General features: G+C 46.3%; 1 protein-coding gene across 2 annotated transcripts in view; it reads right to left on the bottom strand.

Annotated features, from left to right (window-relative positions):
- Tbc1d30 (TBC1 domain family member 30) overlaps window positions 1–21,645 on the bottom strand; it is a 91,765-nt gene that overhangs the window by 6,051 nt on the left and 64,069 nt on the right. For both annotated transcript variants that reach the window (XM_052165738.1, XM_052165739.1), the window contains 3 exons: window positions 13,027–13,139; window positions 10,178–10,317; window positions 1,688–1,900 (listed from right to left, as the gene is read on the bottom strand). In XM_052165738.1, the coding sequence (XP_052021698.1) occupies window positions 1,688–1,900; window positions 10,178–10,317; window positions 13,027–13,139 (466 nt within the window). The remainder of the gene's footprint in view (window positions 1–1,687; window positions 1,901–10,177; window positions 10,318–13,026; window positions 13,140–21,645) is intronic.

The following is a 21,645-nucleotide window of genomic DNA, read 5'->3' as shown; positions in this document are numbered from 1 at the left end:
GATTCAAAGCAGAGTAAGAGTCTTCAAGATTCCCCTAATTTTTTTTCCTGATTTTTTTCCCAAGTTTTTTTTCAGTTTTTGTCCAAGATCAATCACATGCCTATGCAAAATTTATGTTTTTGTGAACTCTGAACAGGCAACATTTTCTTTAGGAACAGAAGAATCATTCCTGAATCAGTAAATATTAAACAGCAAAGTGGATCGTTCCCTGTGATTTGGGAGATTATTATAAAGGGAAAAAGAAGCTTGACAATCCTTGGAAAAGAGCATTTTCACCGAATGACGGCTGTTCTCATACAGGCCCAAGACTCTGGAGCTAGCTTATCCACCTCGGTGAGACACAAGATTTCGTTTTTCCGTCTCCCACCTTCTGTGGTCACAGTACCTGTTAAATTACTACCTGGCCTAACTTATGAATGCACAGACAGCTACGTCCCATTGTCAAACGCTTACGTGTCTTCCCGCTTATTTCTTTGCGTGAGCACGTTCATGTGGATGCAGCCGTATGTGGACCACTGAGCACACACGGAGGTCAGAGGTCAGCTTTCAGAGTCATTCCCCTGTAGTACCAAGGACTAAGCTCAGGTCATGGGGCCTGCGCAAACACACTTCCCCCTCTGTCATTTCACCGACCCACGTGATTGAACTTCTAGGATTTCTCAAGTCCAAGGATTGCATAGCTCAGCAACATTTTAATCATTTGTAAATCCCTCTTAGCAAGCACACGTAGTAAACAGGATTTGATACCATCCACGGCCTGTTCCTCGGGACCTAAGAAGAACCCAAGGTCCTGTTCTTTAGATCCTGATAAAATAAAGTTGAAAATGAAGTTCTAGATATGCTACTGTCAGACACTAGTCTGTGTCAGACACAGATGAGGATGGCTAATTGTCATGGTCGACTAGTCTCGGAATCACCAGGGAGACACACCTCCGAGCATATCCATGAGGCGTCCAGAGAGGATCCCTGAGGAAGGGGGACCCACCCTGAACCTGAGCAGCCTCATCCCTTGGGGTCTCGGACTGAATAAAGGAGCAGGAAAGATAGAAAGTAAGCAGACTCTCGTCTCTCTCAGCTATCTCCCTGACAGGCGCAGGCGCAGGCGCAGGCGCAGGCGCAGGCGCAGGCGCAGGCGCAGGCGCAGGCGCAGGCGCAGGCGCAGGCGCAGGCGCAGGCGCAGGCGCAGGCGCAGGCGCAGGCGCAGGCGCAGGCGCAGGCGCAGGCGCAGGCGCAGGCGCAGGCGCAGGCGCAGGCGCAGGCGCAGGCGCAGGCGCAGGCGCAGGCGCAGGCGCAGGCGCAGGCGCAGGCGCAGGCGCAGGCGCAGGCGCAGGCGCAGGCGCAGGCGCAGGCGCAGGCGCAGGCGCAGGCGCAGGCGCAGGCGCAGGCGCAGGCGCAGGCGCAGGCGCAGGCGCAGGCGCAGGCGCAGGCGCAGGCGCAGGCGCAGGCGCAGGCGCAGGCGCAGGCGCAGGCGCAGGCGCAGGCACACATTCCTGCCACTCCCCCACCCCCTACAGCCCTCTCATGTGACACGGCTTTCCCCTCCATGATAGGCTGTGAGCCATCCTATGTGACAAAGGGATCCCCTACTTTGTATGGGATATCCGCCACAGCGATGGGAATTCTGGCGCCATCCATGGTCCCTGGCCACTGCGAGACAGCATCCACACTGATGGAAGAATGCCCTTACCTGCCCTTATGTACACCTGGTGCAGCTGTTGCTGCTGCTTCTTCTTAATCCGGGAGTACTGCCGCTTCAGGGCGTTGATGTCGGTAGTCATCCGCTCCATCATCATGCTGTTGAACGCCGCGTGGTATTCACTTCGACAGGAATTGATCGCTCCGGGGCTCAGCTCTGCGATGTTGTTGCATCTCAAGGACTGTTCCTCAGCCACTTCCGCTCCTGGGGCAGGAAGAAAGTCAACAGAGGGGACCGGGACAAATGGAAACCAACTACCCTACAGCCGGTCTTAACCTGGAAGGAATTCTAAGCGAGGAAACCATCCTTTGGAATTTACCAGAAGCTACGATTTGCTTCTGCATTCCCTAATGAGCCCGTGAGTCCGGAAAGAGCCCTGTGGCTGACTGGTTTTGTGGGCACGTTTTTTTATGATGTAGAGAAGACGATTACATACGATTAGCTATCTCCATTTAAAAAAAAAAAAATCAATGCTGCTTCCTAAAAGAGTACTAAGAGGTCCCCCAACAGTCACTGCATAAGCATCCTCACATCTGCATAGGAATGTATTAACCATTTGTAGACATTTTTATTACATTTCTTAAAAGTAACACCTTTTGTAAATGTATGAGACTTGGACCACTGTGCCACGAGCAACGGATCCTTTTGCACACTTGGCACAAGCATTCTTTCATTGTCTGTGGTGGGTGTTATGTTTGATACGGTCTCTGACCCTGTGACATCTACAACGAGCAGAACTGCCCCTTAAGATCAGGATCAGAATGAGAAACCCTTGCTCTGGTGAGTGTGTGCATTCACAGGCTTCCTAGATGAACGCAGAGAAAACTAGACTTTGAAACACTGCATGAAACTGAGCCTGGGAAGCCATGAAAGGCAGAGATTTCAGCTCAGCTGATATCTGCTGGGAATGCCTCCAGGGGAAGCCTGGGCATCTTGGAAATTTACTTCATGTGTTACTGAAAATCACGTCTCTAAAGGGAAGAGAATTGAAAGAATGGATTAGTTGAACAAAATCACTAAAAAGCACTACTTATAGTCTACCCTGGTCTATAATTGCACAGAAAGAAAAACCAACAAGAGGCCAAGACCCTATACTCAAAACCCTTAGCACTGGGACTGGGGGATGGGTGGGTCAGTGGTTAGGGGCAGTTGCTCTGCAATCATAAGGACCAGAGTTCAAACCTCAGAACCATTATGGCGCTCAGCAACCCACAAACACCTGTAAGCCAGCACCAAGAGATCTGACAACCCTCTGCTGGTCTCGGCTTGTATACAAGCATACACACACATATTACATAGGTACTCAAACACGTGTATTCACACACATCAGCAAAATAAATCATTAAAAGTAAGAAGGGCCAATAAAAAGTTACATGGCAAAATAATGAAATATTTCAAAAACAAAAATTCACATTGGGGAATCCAGCGGGCCCCTGCAGGAGCCTTCAGGTGTCTGCTTCAGGATCTGAACAGCCTGGGCCATAGCACTCGGTCTCCAGGAAGTGAGGGAGACCTGGTGTGCACCAGAGGCAGACTGGGAGTGCACAGCTTGCTCCGGTGGCACGGAGCTTAGGTTCTGGTCCTGAGGCCTCTGGCGGGAGCCCTCAGATCTCTCTCCTTCCAGATCCAGATCAGCCTGGGCAGTAACACCACATCTCCAGGTCCTGCAAGAGGCAAGAGGGGCTTCCGGGAGGCAGACTGGGAGGAGTCAGTGAGCTCTGGTGAATCCAGCAGGCCCCTGCAGGAGCCTTCAGGTGTCTGCTTCGGGATCTTAATAGCCTGGGCAACAGCACCCTGTCTCCAGGCAGTGCACGGGTAAGCTGTGCACCAGAGGCCACCTGGGAAGAGGCAGCTTGCACTGGTGAGCCCAGCATTGACAAGACTAACTAACACCAGTGAGAACTAGATGGCAAATGGCAAACGCAGGAACGTCACTAGCAGAAATCAAGGCAATATGGCAACATCTGAACCCAATTCTCCTTTACCAGCATGTCCTGGATACCCCATCACACCAGTAAAACAAGATTTGGATTTAAAATCACTGGTCATGATGCTGGTACAGGAACACATGAAGGACATACTTAAAGAAATTCAGGAGAAAATGGATCAAAAGTTAGAAGCCCTTGCAAGGGAAACACAAAAATCATTGAAAGAAATTCAGTAGAATACAAAAGCCAATAAGGAGGAAATGCAAAAAACACTTAAAGAAATACAGGAGAACTTTGGTCAACAGGCTGAGGTCATGAAAGAGGAAACACAAAAATCTCTTAAAGAATTACAGGAAAGCACAAACAAGCAAGTGAAGGAGCTAAGCAAAACCATCCAGGATCTAAAATCAGAAGTAGAAACAACTAAGAAAACTCAAAGGGAGACAACTTTGGAGATAGAAAGCCTTGGGAAGAAATCAGGGGACATAGATGCAAATATCAACAACAGAATACAAGAGATAGAAGAAAGAATCTCAGATGCTGAAGATACCATAGAAACCATGGACTCAACAGTTAAAGAAAATGCAAAATGCAAAAAGCTGGTAACCCAAAATATCCAGGAAATCCAGGACACAATGAGAAGATCAAACCTAAGGATTATAGGCATAGATGAGAGTGAAGATTTACAATTTAAAGGGCCAGCAAATATCTTCAATAAAATTATGGAAGAAAACTTCCCTAACCTAAAGAGAGAGATGCCCATGAATATACAAGAAGCCTACAGAACTCCAAACAGACTGGACCAGAACAGAAATACCTCCCGTCACATAATAATCAAAACACCAAATGTACTAAACAAAGAAAGAATATTAAAGGCAGTAAGAGAAAAAGGCCAAGTAACAGATAAAGGAAGACCTATCAGAATCACAGCAGACATTTCACCTGAGACTATGAAGGCTAGAAGGTCCTGGGCAGATCTCATGCAGACTCTAAGAGAACACAAATGCCAGCCAAAACTACTATACCCAGCAAAACTCTCAATCACCATAGATGGAGAAACTAAGATATTTCATGACAAAACCAAGTTTACCCAATATCTATCCACAAACCCAGCCCTACAAAGGATAATAGGAGGAAAACACCAATACAAGGAGGGAAACTTCACCCTGGAAAAAGCAAGATAGTAACCTTTCATCAAACCCAAAAGAAGTTAACCAATCAAATTTAAAAAATAACATAAAAAATGACAGGAAGCAACAATCACTTTTCCTTAATATCTCTTAACATCAATGGACTCAATGCTCCAATAACAAGACATAGACTAACCAACTGGATACGTAAACAGGACCCTACATTTTGCTGCATACAGGAAACATACCTCAGGGTCAAAGACAAACACTACCTTAGAGTAAAAGGCTGGAAGACAATTTTACAAGCAAATAGTCTCAGGAAACAAGCTGGAGCAGCCATTTTAATATCAGATAAAATTGACTTTCAACCCAAAGTCATCAAAAGAGACTCTGAGGGACACTTCTTGCTGGTCAAAGGAAAAATACAACAAGAAGAACTCTCAATTCTGAACATCTATGCTCCAAATGCAAGGGCACCCTCATTCATAAAAGAAACTTTATTAAAGCTCAAAGCACACATTGCACCTAGCACAATAATTGTGGGTGACTTCAACACTGCACTTTCCTCAATGGACTGATCAGGAAAACAGAAACTAAACAGGGACACAATGAAACTAATTGAGGCTTTGGACCAATTAGATTTAACAGATATATATATATATAGAACATTCTATCCTAAAGCAAAAGAATATACCTTTTTCTCAGCACCTCATGGTACCTTCTCCAAAATAGACCATATAATTGGTCACAAGACAGACCTCAACAAATATAAGAAGATCAAACTAATCCCATGCCTTCTATCAGATCACTATGGAGTAAAAGTGGTCTTCAATAGCAACAAAAACAACAGAAAACCCACATACATGTGGAAACTGAACAATATTCTACTCAATGATACCTTGGTCAAGGAAGAAATAAAGAAAGAAATTAAAGACTTTTTAGAACATAATGAAAATGAACATACAACATACCCAAATCTATGGGACACAATGAAAGCAGTGCTAAGAGGAAAACTCATAGCCCTGAGTGCCTCCAAAAAGAAAATGGAGAGAGCATACACTAACAGCTTAATGACACACCTGAAAGCCCTGGAACAAAAAGAAGCTATTTCACCCAGGAGGAGTAGAAGGCAGGAAATCGTCAAACTCAGGGCCGAAATCAATCAAGTAGAAACAAAGAGAACCATACAAAGAATCAACAAAACCAGGATCTGGTTCTTTGAGAAGATCAACAAGATAGATAAACCCTTAGCCAGACTAACCAAAGGACACAGAGACAGTATCCAGATTAACAAACTTAGAAATGAAAAGGGAGATATAACAACAGAAACTGAGGAAATTCAAAAAATCATTAGATCCTACTACAAAAGCCTATACTCAACACAATTGGAGGAAATGGACAGTTTCCTAGACAGATATCCGACGCCAAAACTAAATCAGGATCAAATAGATCAATTAAACAGTCCCATAACACCTGAAGAAATAAAAAGGGTCATAGGAAGTCTCCCAACCAAAAAATAGCATGGGACCAGATGGCTTCAGTGCAGAGTTCTATCAGACCTTCATAGAAGACCTAACACCAATACTCTTCAAACTTTTCCACAAAATAGAAACAGAAGGAACGTTCCAACTCGTTCTATGAAGCCACAATTACACTGATACCAAAACCACACAAAGATCCAATAAAGAAAGAGAACTTCAGGCCAATTCAATTTCTGTTATGAATATTGATGCAAAAATACTTAATAAAATTCTTGCCAACCGAATCCAAGAACACATCAAAACAATCATCCACCATGATCAAGTAGGCTTCATCCCAGGGATGCAGGGATGATTCAATATAAGGAAATCCATCAATGCTATCCACTACATAAACAAACTCAAAGAAAAAGGCCATATGATCATCTCATTAGATGCAGAAAAAGCATTTGACAAAATCCAGCATCCTTTCATGCTAAAAGTATTGGAAAGAACAGGAATTCAAGGCCCATATCTAAACATCAGTAAAGCAATATACAGAAAACTGGTAGCCAACATCAAACTAAAAGGAGAGAAACTTGAAGCAATCCCACTAAAATCAGGGACTAGACAAGGCTGTCCTCTCTCTCCATATCTTTTCAATATAGTACTTGAAGTTCTAGCTAAAGCAATTAGATAACATAAGGAGGTCAAGGGGATACAAATTGGAAAGGAAGAAGTCAAATTATCACTATTTGCAGATGACATAATAGTCTACTTAAGTGACCCGAAAACCTCCACCAGAGAACTCCTACAGCTGATAAACAACTTCAGCAAAGTGGCTGGTTATAAAATCAACTCAAGCAAATCAGTTGCCTTCCTATACTCAAAGGATAAGCAGGCTGAGAAAGAAGTTAGGGAAATGACACCCTTCAAAATAGCCACAAACAATATAAAGTATCTTGGTGTGACTCTAACCAAACAAGTGAAAGATCTATATGACAAGAACTTCAGGTCTCTGAAGAAAGAAATCGAAGAAGACCTCAGAAAATGGAAAAATCTGCCATGCTCGTGGATCGACAGGATTAATATAGTTAAAATGGCCATCTTGCCAAAAGCGATCTACAGATTCAATGCAATCCCCATCAAAATCCCAACTCAGTTCTTCACAGAGTTAGAAAAAGCAATTCTCAAATTCACCTGGAATAACAAAAAACCCAGGATAGCTAAAACTATTCTCAACAACAAAAGAAATTCTGGGGGAATCAGTATCCCTGACTTCAAGCAATACTACAGAGCAATAGTGTTAAAAACTGCATGATATTGGCACAGTGACAGACAAGTGGACCAATGGAATAGAATTGAAGATCCAGAAATGAATCCACACACCTATGGTCACTTGATTTTCGACAAAGGAGCCAAAAACATCCAGTGGAAAAAAGATAGCCTTTTCAACAAATGGTGCTGGTTCAATTGGAGGTCAGCATGCAGAAGAATGCAAATTGATCCATTCTTATCTCCATGTACTAAACTTCACTCCAAGTGGATCAAGGACCTCCATGTAAAACCAGACACACTGAAACTAATAGAAAAGAAACTGGGGAAGACCCTTGAGGACATGGGCACAGGGGGAAAGTTCCTGAACAGATCACCAATAGCTTATGTTCTAAGGTCAAGAATTGACAAATGGGACCTCATAAAATTACAAAGTTTCTGTAAGGCAAAGGACACTGTTAAAAGGACAAAACGGCAATCATCAAATTGGGAAAGGATATTCACCAACCCCACATCTGATAGAGGGCTAATATCCAATATATACAAAGAACTCAAGAAGCTAGACCCCAGGGAACCAAATAACCCTATTAAAAATGGGGTACAGATCTAAACAAAGAATTTTCACCTGAAGAAATTCGGATGGCCGAGAGGCACCTTAAGAAGTGCTCAACATCATTAGTTATTAGGGAAATGCAGATCAAAACAACCCCGAGATTTCACCTTACACCAGTCAGAATGGCTAAGGTCAAAAACTCAGGAGACAGCAAGTGTTGGCAAGGATGTGGAGAAAGAGGAACACTCTTCCACTGCTGGTGGGGCTGTAAGACGGTACAACAACTTTGGAAATCAGTCTGGCAGTTCCTCAGAAAACTGGACATGAGACTTCCGGAGGACCCTGCTATACCTCTCCTGGGCGTATAACCAAAGGATTCCCCGGCATGCAATAAAGACACATGCTCCATTATGTTCACAGCAGCCTTATTTATAATAGCCAGAAGCTAGAAAGAACCCAGATGCCCCTCAAAGGAGGAATGGATACAGAAAATGTGGTATATTTACACAATGGAATACTACTCAGCAATTAGAAACAATGAATTCACAAAATTCTTAGGCAAATGGTTTGATCTAGAAAATATCATCCTAAGTGAGGTAACCCAATCACAAAAGAATACACATGGAATGCAATCTCTGATAAGTGGATATTAATTAGCCCAGAAGCCCTGAATACCCAAGGCACAAATCGCATAACAAATGACTCCCATGAAGAAATATGGAGAGGGTCCTGATCCTGGAAAGGATTGATCTAGCATTGGAAGGGAATATAAGGACAGAGAAAAAGGAGGGAGGTGATTGGAGAAGGGATGGAGAGAAGAAGGTTTATGGGACATATGGGGAGGGGGGATCCGGGAAAGGGGAAATCATTTGGAATGTAAACAAAGAATATAGAAAATAAAAATATTAAAAAAAATTCACATTGGGGCTGGAGAGATGGCTCACTGGTTAAGAGCACTGACTGCTCTTCCAGAGATCCTGAGTTCAATGCCCAGCAACCACATGGTGGCTCACAACCATCTGTAACGGGATCTGGTGCCCTCTTCTGGTGTGCAGGCATACCCGCAGGGAGAACACCATATACATAATAAATAAATCTTCTTAACAGCTTTAACATTAGTCATTGATTCCATGTCTAAAAACCTAAAAGCCGAAATTCAGAGGAGAAAGAGAGCAGAAGGCATTACAGAAATCAAAGGACCCTTGTTGGGCTCATATTTTCAAAGCTTGTTTTAAAAGCTGAGAAGAATAAGTATTACAGACACACACACACACACACACACACACACACACACACACACACGGCGCAGTGTGAATCTAGCCCTCCCCGCTCCCCAGTGGAACTTTTTATGATTTTACAAACTTTATTATAATAAAAGAAAACCTTGCACATAAATAAAAATATACACCAGAATTAACCACACCCAAAGTCTATAAAACTCAATGAATTTCTATACATGAGCCCAGTCTTTTAGCAGGCGGCCACAGGCAGGGGTTGGCAGGTGCAGGCGGGCAGGCAAGCAGGCAGGCAGGCAGGCAGGCGCAAGTAAGGGCAGGCGGGCAAACAGGCGGCCAGGTATGCATTCTAAACAGGGGCCTTTAAGAGAGCCTTAGGAGATATAAGAGCCATCCTCAAGGACTTGAGAGATGTCAGGTAGAGGAGGAGGTAAACACGCTCGGCTGCTGTGGAAAGCAGAACTGGTCAAAGCAGTCGGAGCACACAGCTCCAGGTGGATTCTAGCAGTGTCCTGTGAAATGATGTGTTTCTCACCATCAAGTGAAAATGTTCAGTCCTAACATGGAAGAAAGCCGGTCTCCGGTAAACCGTATTAAACCCCAGGAGGACGCATTGATTACATGCTCCGCGCTGGGGTATTCTAAGGAGGGAGCAGCCAGATCTGAGGATGGACAAGCAGAAGCAAGAGTAGCTAAAGGAAGTGAAAGGAGCTCTGTGAGGGTAACTCGAGACGCAGGCAGATCCTGCCAAAGGATTACCCCACGGAGAAAAATCATTTTAGAAAGGCTATGGATGGTGGTGGCCAGTCAGAGAATCACTTAAAGACCTCTCCCGGACACAGTAATAACGCCCTCGTTTGAGAGAACCAACTCTATCAGGATCTGAATGAGGCCCCTCGTTACCTTTAATCTGCTTTTGGTACTTCTGCAGTTCAGGTGCCAGGAGCCCACTGAGCGGTCCCAGGCACCCCACGGCACTAGCGACAGCATCCTCGTCATCCGGGCTGTTCTCATCGTCGCTATCTCTGGCCTTACTGTGCCGCCTTGGAGAGCGTAAAGGAGGGACAAGAAATAGTGAAAATATCAATTATTTTAAAGGAATAGAGTCACAGGATTTAAATGGTATGTGTGTGTGTGTGTGTGTGTGTACACGCGCGCTCGCGTGTTATTTGTAAGTTTCCCGTTCTCTGCCAATTTTTTTCCTGAGTCTCGCCCCATCTAATTGCCATAGGTGAGCTTTATTAGCATTTTTTTATATTCTCTAGTTATCTATGTATAGATAAAGAGACATAACTGTGGATTTTATATAAATCTGACTATATACCTACACACACACACACACATACACCTCTGCACGTTTAATTGCAAAAAGATTTCAACATAAAGCTTCTTTGATCTTTTTTCACGGCTGCTAAAGGATGACCACCAGAGTGGTTTTCAGTATTATCCTAGGACAAAAATTATCATGTGTTTTGTATATGCAAAAAATAAATCTTGGGGGAATTTATGTGTAGAATTGCTGAGTGAAGGGAAACACACACACACACACACACACATCAGTATTTGGGGCAAACACTACCAGATTGTCGCAAAGCCTGAGTAACCTCTAATCCACAACGTGTAAGAGTATCTGTCCTCATGCACAATCTTATCCAGGGGTGGACTTTGCAAACTACGACGCCAAACTGTCGGGAAGATATGCCCAAAAGAGCGTGAGCTGTTACAGGAGCAGCCAGCTATGTTCCGGTTGGATTTGAAACATGCTCTACAGGAGGGAATTTATGCCTGCTGCTGTAAATGTGGGCAAAGCCTATGGCGAGGAGGTCACAGGCCTGGGGGGGGGGGGCGGTGAGAAGACAGTTTTGTTAAGTGGTCACACTGTCGAAAAACTTTCTAAATATTTATGTTTATGCCCACATATGTGTGCTACTCTCAACCACGGTCAGAAAAGTTTCTTTTTTTTTTTTTTTTTTACTGTGGGCAGCAATTAACTTGGTGACTCCAAACTGTTCTAAATGCTCAGAAGAAGTGACTTCTGGGTGTTCAAGTCAAAACGTGGGGACGGAACAAATGGAGACAGGAAAAAAAAAATGAAAGGATGGGAGGAGCTCTGAAGGATGGGCGGGGCGCTGGAGCGTGGGCGGGGCGCTGGAGGGTAGGAGGGGCGTTGGAGGATGGGCAGGGCACTGGAGGGTGGGAGGGACGCTGTTAGGTAGGTGGGGGCTCGTGGGTGGGAGGGGCGCTGGAGGGTGGGAGAAGAGCTGGTGGGTAGGAGGGGCGCTAGAGGGTGGGAGGGGTGTGCAAGATGGAAGGGACATTGTGAAATGGTGCTGCCCTCTGGACATGAGCTGGCCAATGCATCCATGAGCCATGAGCTCACAGCGTCTCTGGTTCCCTGCACAAGGTAAAGCTAGTCCAAATTCCAGCATAGATGAGGGAGGAGCTCATGTGGTCCCCACCCCGGGCTGAGGAGCTCTGGCAGCTAATGAGGCCTGAAGCACAGAGAGCCATTTACCTTCGGGCCTGTAATCACTGGCTGCCACTGCTCAGAAGGCTGGCCCCACACCCATGCGCATATGGGCACTAATCAAACTCAGAGGGTGACAGAAAAAGACAGACCTTTACATTGGGAAGGGACTTTTGGCTACCAAGAGGATCTGGAGGAGGGAGGGAGAAGTGGGTATGATTAAAATACACACACACACACACACACACACACAGGGATGGTTTGTATATGCTCGGCCAGTAGCACTATTAGAAGATGTGGCCGTGTTGGAGTAGGTGTGTTACTATGGGTGTGGGATTTAAGACTATCATTCTAGCTGTCTGGAAGCCAGTCTTCCACTAGCAGCCTTCAGATGAAGATGTAGAGCTCTCAGCCCCTCCTGCACCATGCCTGCCTGGATGCTGCCAGGTTCCCTCCTTGATGATAATGGACTGAACCTCTGAACCTGTAAGTCAGCCCCAATTAAATGTCGTCCTTATAAGAGTTGCCTTGGTCATGGTGTCTGTTCACAGCAGTAAAACCCTAAAACATACATATATGTGAAGGAAATCCTCACAGTAAATATAAATGTATTTTAAGAAAGCTATCAGAGGTAAATATTTAACGTGATTCAAGCACTGCACATGTTGCACTTGAAATGGAACTCCATTTTAGACCGGCCCAACTTGGGATCCATCTCAAGGGGAGGCTCCAAGGCCTGTCACTATTACTGATGCTATGGTGTGCTTACACACAGGAGCCTAGCATGGCTGCCCTCTGAGAGGCCCAAGCAGCTGAGACAAAAGCAGATACTTACACCCAACCAATGGACAGAAGTTGGGGACCCTTGTGGTTAAATTAGGGAAAGACTGGAAGAAGCTGAGGAGGAGGGTGACCCCAGAGGAAGACCAGCAGTCTCAACAATCCTGGACTCCTGGGAACTCTTAGACACTGAGCCACCAACCAGGCAGCATACACCAGCTGGTCCAAGGCCCCTGACGCATGCATATACAGAGGAGGGCTGTCTGGTCTGGCCTCAGTGAGGAAAGATGCACCTAAACCTGGAGAGACCTGAGGACCCAGGGAGTGGGGAGGCCTGGAGAAGAGGGGCATCCTCTTGGAGACAGGGGGAGGAGGAATGGGATGAGGAACTGGGAAAGGGCAGACCAGGAGCAGGGCAAATGACTGGACTGTAAAAAAAATGAAAGTAATATATAAAAAGATATTAAGTCTTCCATGATGTAAACAAGAAAACAAACAAACTTACCCAGAAACTGGAATGGGCTTAATTGTGGCTGGAAATGGTGTGATGTTGTAGGTATACTTTTCCCTCAACTCTGCCAGCTGCGGGAAAGGGAACGGGGCCATCGAATAAACTGTCTGCAAAGCAAAAGCAAAAGCAAAACGCCAAGTCTCAGATGCTGACCTTGACTCTCTTGGGTCCCAAACTGAAGGTGTTAAAAGTTCCAGCAGGTTGAGGCCAGAGAGACAGACATTGCTCCTTACAGGGCAAGTGGGAGAGACAGCATCTACTTTGGAGACAGACAGAAGTGTGAGGCAGGGCTGAGGATGCAGCTCGGTCCGGAGAAAGCTTGCCTAGTACATCCTGAGTTCAGCCCCCAGCACCACATAAACACGGCGTGGTGGAACATGATGCCAGTGCCCAGGACGGAGACAAGAACGCCAGAAGTTCAAGATCATCCTTGGCTAAGTAGTGCATTTATGACCAGGCTAGACTGCATGGGATCCTATCTAAATGAACTAAAGCCCGGGAATAAAGCAGATTGGTTATCGTCTCTAAGCAAAGTACTCTAAAATCTGAAACATTTAAAGTATCAACATCACCTCTAAAAGAGAAACAAAAAAAAAAAAAAAAAAATTCCACATCTGACCCATGTAATAGGTTACAGACAAAACATGGATACACTCAAAATTTGGTGTAACACTACCTTCAGATGCAAGTGGGAACATCATATGACTTATAAATTATGTATTTACATTTGTGCTCCGTACCCAAGATCTCATTGTCCACATGCGAACACCCGCAAACACGAGTCATTTCTAGTCCAGGCACTACAGATAAGGGGCAGTCAAACCTGTTCTGATAAACACACGAGTGAGCCCACAAAGCTAAGGACTCCAAATAAGTGGCACTTGCAGGGAAATTCGGGCATCTAGCATCTTCTTGCCATCTGAGAGGTGTTAGCTCCTGCATCATCGTCTGTACCAAAGAACCAACACATGCCCCTCCAAGGTCTGGCTTGTTTACGGTGTTTTGGATAACTTCCATGGGCACTGATATCAGCTTTCTGAATCAAATTAAGTTTCATGGATGACCAAGCTTTCTCCCAGGGGGCCAAGGGTCCAAATGCCTGCGGAGGAGCGCTAAGTGAGAACTGACAGCTGCTGTTTTTAAAGGGAAAAGAAACGACAACGACAGCTTAATGAAGCATGGGCTATCAAAAAAAAATTCTATAAATAAAAACAAGGGAGCCAGGTGTGGTCCTGCATGCTCTAACCCCGGCACTCAGGAGGCAGAGGCAGGCATGGCTCCCTGTTCCAGACCAGCCTAGTCTACAGAGCTAGTTATAGTTATAGGACAGCCAAGGCTAGACAGAGAATCCTAATCTCTAAAGGGGAGGAGGGGGAAGGGAAAGGGGGGAGGGGCCCTTGGGCTTACACCAGAGCTTGGAAACTCTTTCTTTGAATGGCTTTCTTACTCTTAAAACTTAGTTGCTCCACACTTTTCCATTCAACCATCTAGTTTCCCTCACGGGCAAATGAACATTAATAATGCCATCCTTTGTTGACAGAAGCCAATCAAATTTCCTGATGAAGAGGCTGTTTAAAAAACATGACTCAGCAGTTAAGAGCAGTTGCGGCCCCCAGAAGGACCGAGGCTCGGTTCCCAGCCCACACACAGCAGCTCACAACAGCCTGCAACCCCAGCTCATGGGGTTCCAGAACCATCTTTTGGCCTCCGTGGACCCCAGGCATGCACATACGGTGAACATACGTTCAAGTAGGCAAAACACTCGTGCTCATAAAGTAAACATAAATAAATCCTTTTAAACTATATATATGCTGATGGTCCTTTCCTAGGAAACTATTTTTAAGTGGTTTCTCCATTTCAGCCAGACCTCTGGAGCTGAGGTGCTTTTTGGGTAGGAAAGGGGGGGGGGGTTGGGGCTCTGAACGGAGCGTGGCGGGCTCAGCGGGCTCCTTTCCTCCTTGGTAACGCTACTGTGACAGTTCACAGTCGTCTTGACCCATCTGTCCCTCTGACTGTTCCTAAACTTCATGCCGTCCACCTATGTTGCTATATTTTTCCAACCCAATTACCCGGTAAAAGAAGTCTCAGCTCAATCAGTAACAATACAAGCTATAATCCTAGTCTGGGCAGATCTCCCACTACACTACTCTATTCCCATCTGTATTCGCCCATATAACTTATGGTTTCTCCAAGCCTCTATCTTCTCTCGCTGCAGCCTCTCCATCGAGCCTCCATAGCTCCTCCCACTTCCTCTTCAATTCTTTTCTCCGCCCCCAAACTCTCAGCTCCTCCCCCTTCCTCCTGCCCAATCATTGGCTCAAGACTTTATTTGAAAAGTTAATTCCCTCCCAGGAATGGAATTAGCATCAAAATACAAACCCAGGGCTATCCACAACCCACCTATATTCTTTATATATCTTTATATACCAGGTCAAGATCTCAAACACATAACCGCAGGCTACAGTCCCTTCTCTTCGATGCTTTGTGCTTATTGTACAAAGCTGCACAGCCTACCGGGAGCACCAGCATTGTTTTTAAGGGAACACCACCCATACAATGCATCCATGATAAGCCTCGAGGCTGAGACGCAATACAAATTTAGCAACACCACACAACTCTCCCCATACCCGAAGAAGAAGGAACAGAAGGCTTCTTGTGATTCTCATTAGCATGGCGAATGATATGTGAGAGAATTAGTGCCCAGGCATTCTGGGCTTCTGCAGCACTTAGTCTGGGAAGTGTGGGGGGTGAAGCCCAGGGTGACAATTCCCTCCAGCAGGAGGTAGGCAGTTAAAACCAGGGAGGTGAGCACAGGGTGTGCGCATGCGTGTCAGTGCTTGGATTCTTTTTTTTTTAAGATTATTTATTTTATGTATATGAGTACACTGTAGCTGCACAGGTGATTGTGCACCTTCACGAGGTTGTTGGGGAATTGAATTTAGGACCTCTGCTCGCTCCAGTCAACCCTGCTCGCTCCCGTTAACCCTGCTTGCTCAGGCCCAAAGATTTATTTATTATTATATGTTAGTACACTGTAGCTGTCTTCAGACACACGGGAAGAGGGCGTCAGATCTCATTACGGATGGTTGTGAGCCACCATGTGGTTGCTGGGATTTGAACTCAGGACCTTTGGAAGAGCAGTCAGTGCTCTTAACCACTGAGCCATCTCTCCAGCCCCAGTGCTTGGATTCTAAATCCTGGACGGTGTTAGTGTAGATATTGTGATACTGTGCTTAACACACTATGTGCCTGAAAGTGCTTTGCACAATTTTATTAATAGTGGAGTCTTACGTTGGATCTCACAAAGACAGCCAGTGGGCTCATTCCCAGAGCAGAATTCTCACTTTACTCCACATGATCTTTTGAAAATGTGGAGACATATTCTTGGCACCCTAACTTTGGACACAAGGAAGTACCTCCTCTCAGATGTCAGTCAACTGTATCTGACACACCAAATGTCATCTCAGGACTGAGTCAAGACCCTGGCAATCATGCACATTTTTGCCTTAGCAACTGAAGAACTTGATTCAACCAGTTACGAAATTCACATCATTTATATTTTGTTTTAAAAGATTTCTCTCTCTCTCTCACACACACACACACCTGCAACAGGCAGGAGAACTGGTCCCCAGATCAGAAGGGTGGAGAGTTGGCCCTGCCCCTCACCCACTGCAGCAGCTGGAAGAGCGGACCCTGTGTCTTGCCTGAGTGGCACAGTAGAGCTGACCCTGGTGGAGGGGACAAGGGTGACCCAGCCCTGAGAAAGCAGGCCCTGCAATGTGTCTGCCACGCAGTGGAGTGGATGAGGGAAAGATGTTCTTCCCACCCCTACCTCCACCTACCACCCCTCCACCAGAGAGCTGGGCCCCGGGGGGGGGGGGGGAATCATGGGGTCATACGTGTGGGAGAACTAGCTCTGTCGCCTCACCACTGGCCCGGCCCTTTGTCTGGTATGAGCACAGATGAGCTGGCCCCAAAATCGTGAGAGCAGAAGAGCTGGCTCTGCCCCTTAGCAGCAGCAGCACTGGCTGAGCTAGCTGGGGCAGCATTGGCACACTCACTCTGCTGGGGGGGAGGGGCAGCTGGCGGGTTGACTGGCTGAGACACCTCTCAGGCCCAGCTCCAGGGTTTGAGGTGGTCCACCCCAACGTCTACCCCACAATAAATCGCTAGAACTTGTGAAGGGTCTGGTCCTACCGATCCCAAACTACCCACCTGCTCTCCATGACACAGAGCAACAACAACGGCTATCTGAGAGGAGTCCCGGTGAGGGTTCAGTATTGATGGTGTTGCAGAAGCCAATTCGCAAGCAAAGAAGCGTGGACAAAAGGGTGTACTGTAGGAGACACTTTGACAGATTACAGCTTTCACAATGAGATTTTGTTTTCTTTCGAGGGGGAGGTTGCAAGGATAGAGGGTGGGTACAAGGGGGGGAGATGAGTGGGACTGGGGAGGTGCATGATGTGAAATTCACAAAGAACCAATAAAAAGGATTAAAAAGTATTTTCCCCAAAAAATGTGATTATGGGCATTAACAATTTCAAAATTGCTTTAAAGATTAATCCAGATGCTTGGCTTTTAGTCTTGGTGTTTTACTTTAGCCAGTTTCGTAACCGGGAATTGCAGTGTCCCCTGACCTGGCTTTGGATGAGCAGTAGCTAGCTACTTCATGTCCCCAACCTGACCCCATCCTGCCTGGGGCAGATGGCTGAGCTCCAACCAAATCAGAGCCACTCTGGTGAAAGAACTCAGGTGCCTGAGGGAGGGAGGGAGTCAGTCGGCTGGGCTGCCACTCCCTTGCTCTCCCCTTCCTCTTCTGTTTGTTTGTGGTTAGTACCTCAAAGCAGCCATCTGCACCCTGAAACAAGTTCACCCACAATCCTTCCTCATGCGGGCACACTCGTGTGTGAAAGGTTGCACGTGCCTGAAGGCACGTTTGTCCCATGAGCATGAGCACACTGGGTTCTTTACCCAGAGCGCTGGGTACGTGGGACGCTCAGGCATCCAAGTCGTAGATCATGACAGATTCCAAGTGAGTTCTTTCACGAAACCTCTTCGAGTCCACATTCAGTACAGCAATAGAATCTTAGAGTTAGAAAGGAACTGAAACATAATTTAGCTCCATGCCCCTCCTTGTCCCTTGTCACCAACAGATGGGCCTCAAAGGCACTGTCTAAACTAAGCACTTCCCGTTACGGGCTTCCAGTGCTGGGCAGGGCAGATGGCTCCAGTTTTTTGACAGAACTAATTAATCAAACATTGTCCTTCTATTGAACAAGCATCGACATCCTTGACATTTCCAACCCACCGCTGGGGAGAGGGGGACAGAGCAGTGTGGTTAGTGGGCAGAGCCCACTTCATGGCATGTGACAGTTGCCTCCAGATTTATTCAGCATTCCCAAGCAAGGTGAGATGTTCAAAACACCTACATCCTTTGTAATAATTCTCCCTCCATGGTCCTTAAGTAATTTACCACAGACACTGTCCGGAATCTAATGCGATCCATACAGATCCCTTACTTCACCGGCACACTTCAATCGCCCGTCTAATGCTATCAATTAAGGGAAATCAGAAGGGCTGGAAAGATGGCTCTGCTGGCAAAAGAGATTACCACTGAACTTGAGGACCTGAGTTCGATCCCCAGGACCCACTCCGCAGAAGGAAAGAACCAATTCTGGCAAGTTTCCTCTGACCACCATATATGACCACCAACCACATATGTACTATGGTACATGACTATCAGCTAATACACAAACACGCACATACCCACATATCCATACACACACACACACACACACACACAAATAAATATATACATAATAAAAATTTAAAATGTATACAAGTGGCCATTGCAGAATTAGTGGAAAGTACTGTGAGCTATGCAGGGAGGAGAGGTACAGTCCAGGCTCTGATGTTGTGTAGTGTTTAGAGAGGCCTAGGGAAATTCCACACAGGAGAATCCTTGCATCCTCTTCAGCTCAGAAATAAAGACCTTCTATTCAGCCAGCTCATGCATTCCACATGAAACCATCTCACGCGTGCTGACAAGTTTGTGGTCCACTGAGGCCAGATCCAACCACCAACTGCTTTAAGAGAAAATAACGGACAGAAAGTAGCTTGGAATGGCACTCTCCAACGTTCCTTCGCGCCAAGGAAAACCCGGCAAGTCTCTTTGCTCTCTGAAGCACTAGTGTGCATTTGAATAGGCATTTATATTTAGGCCCGGCTGAAAAGAAATTATGTTTCCTTTTCCATTATTGACGCGTTTTAATAGAAGCATGGATGTGTAACGCATAAAATTGGGCCTAGTTCATCTTCCCTCACACGACAGGAGGAGAGCTGTTGGCGGGTCTTGCAGCCCATCCAGAGCCTACGGTTCTCCCTCTAAGTTCTCAGAAGGCCATCTCTCTCCTAACGCCTAATTAGACATTCACGCTCCTTCCGACACAGCTTTCCTTCTTTCTGGCCACATTTAAACTCTCTGTGAACTGATACGTGGCTCATTCTTCTAAGGATTTCACTGTTAGAGAGACATCTTTAGAATAAGGTATGGGGTTGTCAGGAAAAGCATTAATTAGCCCAGGAGTCAGGGTCGAGGGTCTCAGTCCTGAGTCAGCTATCTGAAACAAGCAAGCAGCTGGTCAGCGGCTCACATGCCGACCCTTGTTTCCTCTCCAGGATGTAAGAGAATCGCATTAGTTGTGATCCTACGCTTCTTTCAAGCCAGTGTTTTTCTAAGTGGTCAGAGACCCACCTGCATCAGAAGTACCCACTGACCATCATCCACGCTAAATACATTTCTGAGATGGTTCTCACACAGGGTCTGCTTTGAAAGCAACTGCCTTCCGACCCAACATTCTCTGACTCTCTGTCTCCCTGAGTAACCAGCTCCATGCTTAGCACACCACTGCTCACTACAGAGAGCACAACACAAGACCCCTTTCACTACAGGGCTTATGTCTTCCTTAGAAGGCTCACCCGCTTCACAGAATTGCAAACAATACGAGACAATCTGCAATTAATATGATGTCAATTGCTGAACATCTTCAGTACCAGAGACGCAGCCACCAGAGGAGGCTCCGTCACTGAGGGCCGAGGAGAAGAGGCAGAGGACACAGGTGGACTAGTGGAATTGTCCTGACGGAGCATCGGCAGGAACACAGCCTACAGAGGCTTGGGCAAGGACAGAGCTGTGGTGTGAGAGAGACCTAGCTGGGGAGCAGTGCAGGGGACTCCAGATAAGGGACAGGGAAGCCCAGCTTCCAAGCATGCTGTCTGGAAACAAACCCACCTCCCTCCCTCATAAACTCTGCTTTCTCATAAACCAGGAACTCAGGGATGCCCTGGTCGCCGCCATTTTTCTCCCTCACCCAGACACCATGGTCACAACCTCACCTAGTAAGTTTCACTTTGTGTGTGACATCTCTGTCCCATTCCTAGCCTTACCCTCCACAGCCTCCCCGCAGGTCTTCCTAGCGTTGGGTCAAACTTTCCAAATCTATGCTTCAGGAATCTTCCCAAACAGATGGCAGAAAACACGACTCCAGCCCTTTTTTCCTGCCCTTGAAAGTCTTTCAGAGTCACAGCTCCTGTTTCTCCCTTAGCAGAGGGCCAAAGAGACACTCCCACAGGGAGCACAGCCCCTGAAGGAAAGACAGGGCCCAGGCTCTGAGCATTGGCTGGAGTCTTCCACATCCCAATCCCTGAAGATCCTACCCCTCACCACGCCTGCATCAGCTCTACCATCTTCCTGATGCTCCCTAGCCACTGCTAAGATACAAAGTATTAACATTTGGTTTTCAAGTTGACAAGGACTGCTAAGAAACAAAGTATTAACAAATGTTTCAAGTTGACAAGGAGGCAGACTTGTTCATCTTCCATGTCAATTTGGCTGGATTTAGAATCACTTAGGAGATACATCTCTGGACATGTCCGAGAGGATGTTTCCAGAGAGTATTTATCTGGAAAAGGAAAGGCCATCCTGGATATAAACATCACTATTCCGGAGGGCACTGGAATCCTGAACTGAACAAAAACACTGAGGCGGGACATCCTCGTCTCTGTTCCGTGGTCTTCACAGATGTGAGGAACTCCAGCTGTGTCACCACCATGAGCTCCGTGTGCCTGCCCAGCCACAACGTGCCTTCTAAACCATGCCCAAAGGAAGCTTTCTCTTAAGTGGCTTCTTGCTGTATCTGTCACAGCAATGGGAAAAGCAACTGTAACAGAGACCAACTGGCTGTCCATCCTCACTGCACCAGTGCCCTCAACACATACTGCCCTTTGTTTGCCTCTCTGTTGCCGTGACAGGGGAAGGACTGATTTCCCCTTTAAGGTCACAGTCCTTCAGTGAAGAAAGTCAGGGCAGCAACTCGAAGAGAAACCTAGAGGCAGGAACCAAGGACAGAGCAGGGAGGAGCTCTGTTCTCTGATTTGTTGACACTTTTATACAACCCAGAATCACCCCTCAGGGGTAGCCCACAATGAGCTGGGCCCTCCCACATCAATCCTTAATCAAGGAAATACACCCCCCCAGACTTGCTTACAAGCCAATCTGATGGAGGCAGGCCAATCTGATGGAGGCAGGCCAATCTGATGGCGGCGTTTTCTCAG

This window comes from Apodemus sylvaticus, chromosome 20, assembly GCF_947179515.1.
Source record: "Apodemus sylvaticus chromosome 20, mApoSyl1.1, whole genome shotgun sequence".
NCBI classification, from domain to species: domain Eukaryota; kingdom Metazoa; phylum Chordata; class Mammalia; order Rodentia; family Muridae; genus Apodemus; species Apodemus sylvaticus.
Note: the sequence above shows the minus strand (reverse complement) of the source record. Positions and strands in the feature narration are given on the sequence as shown.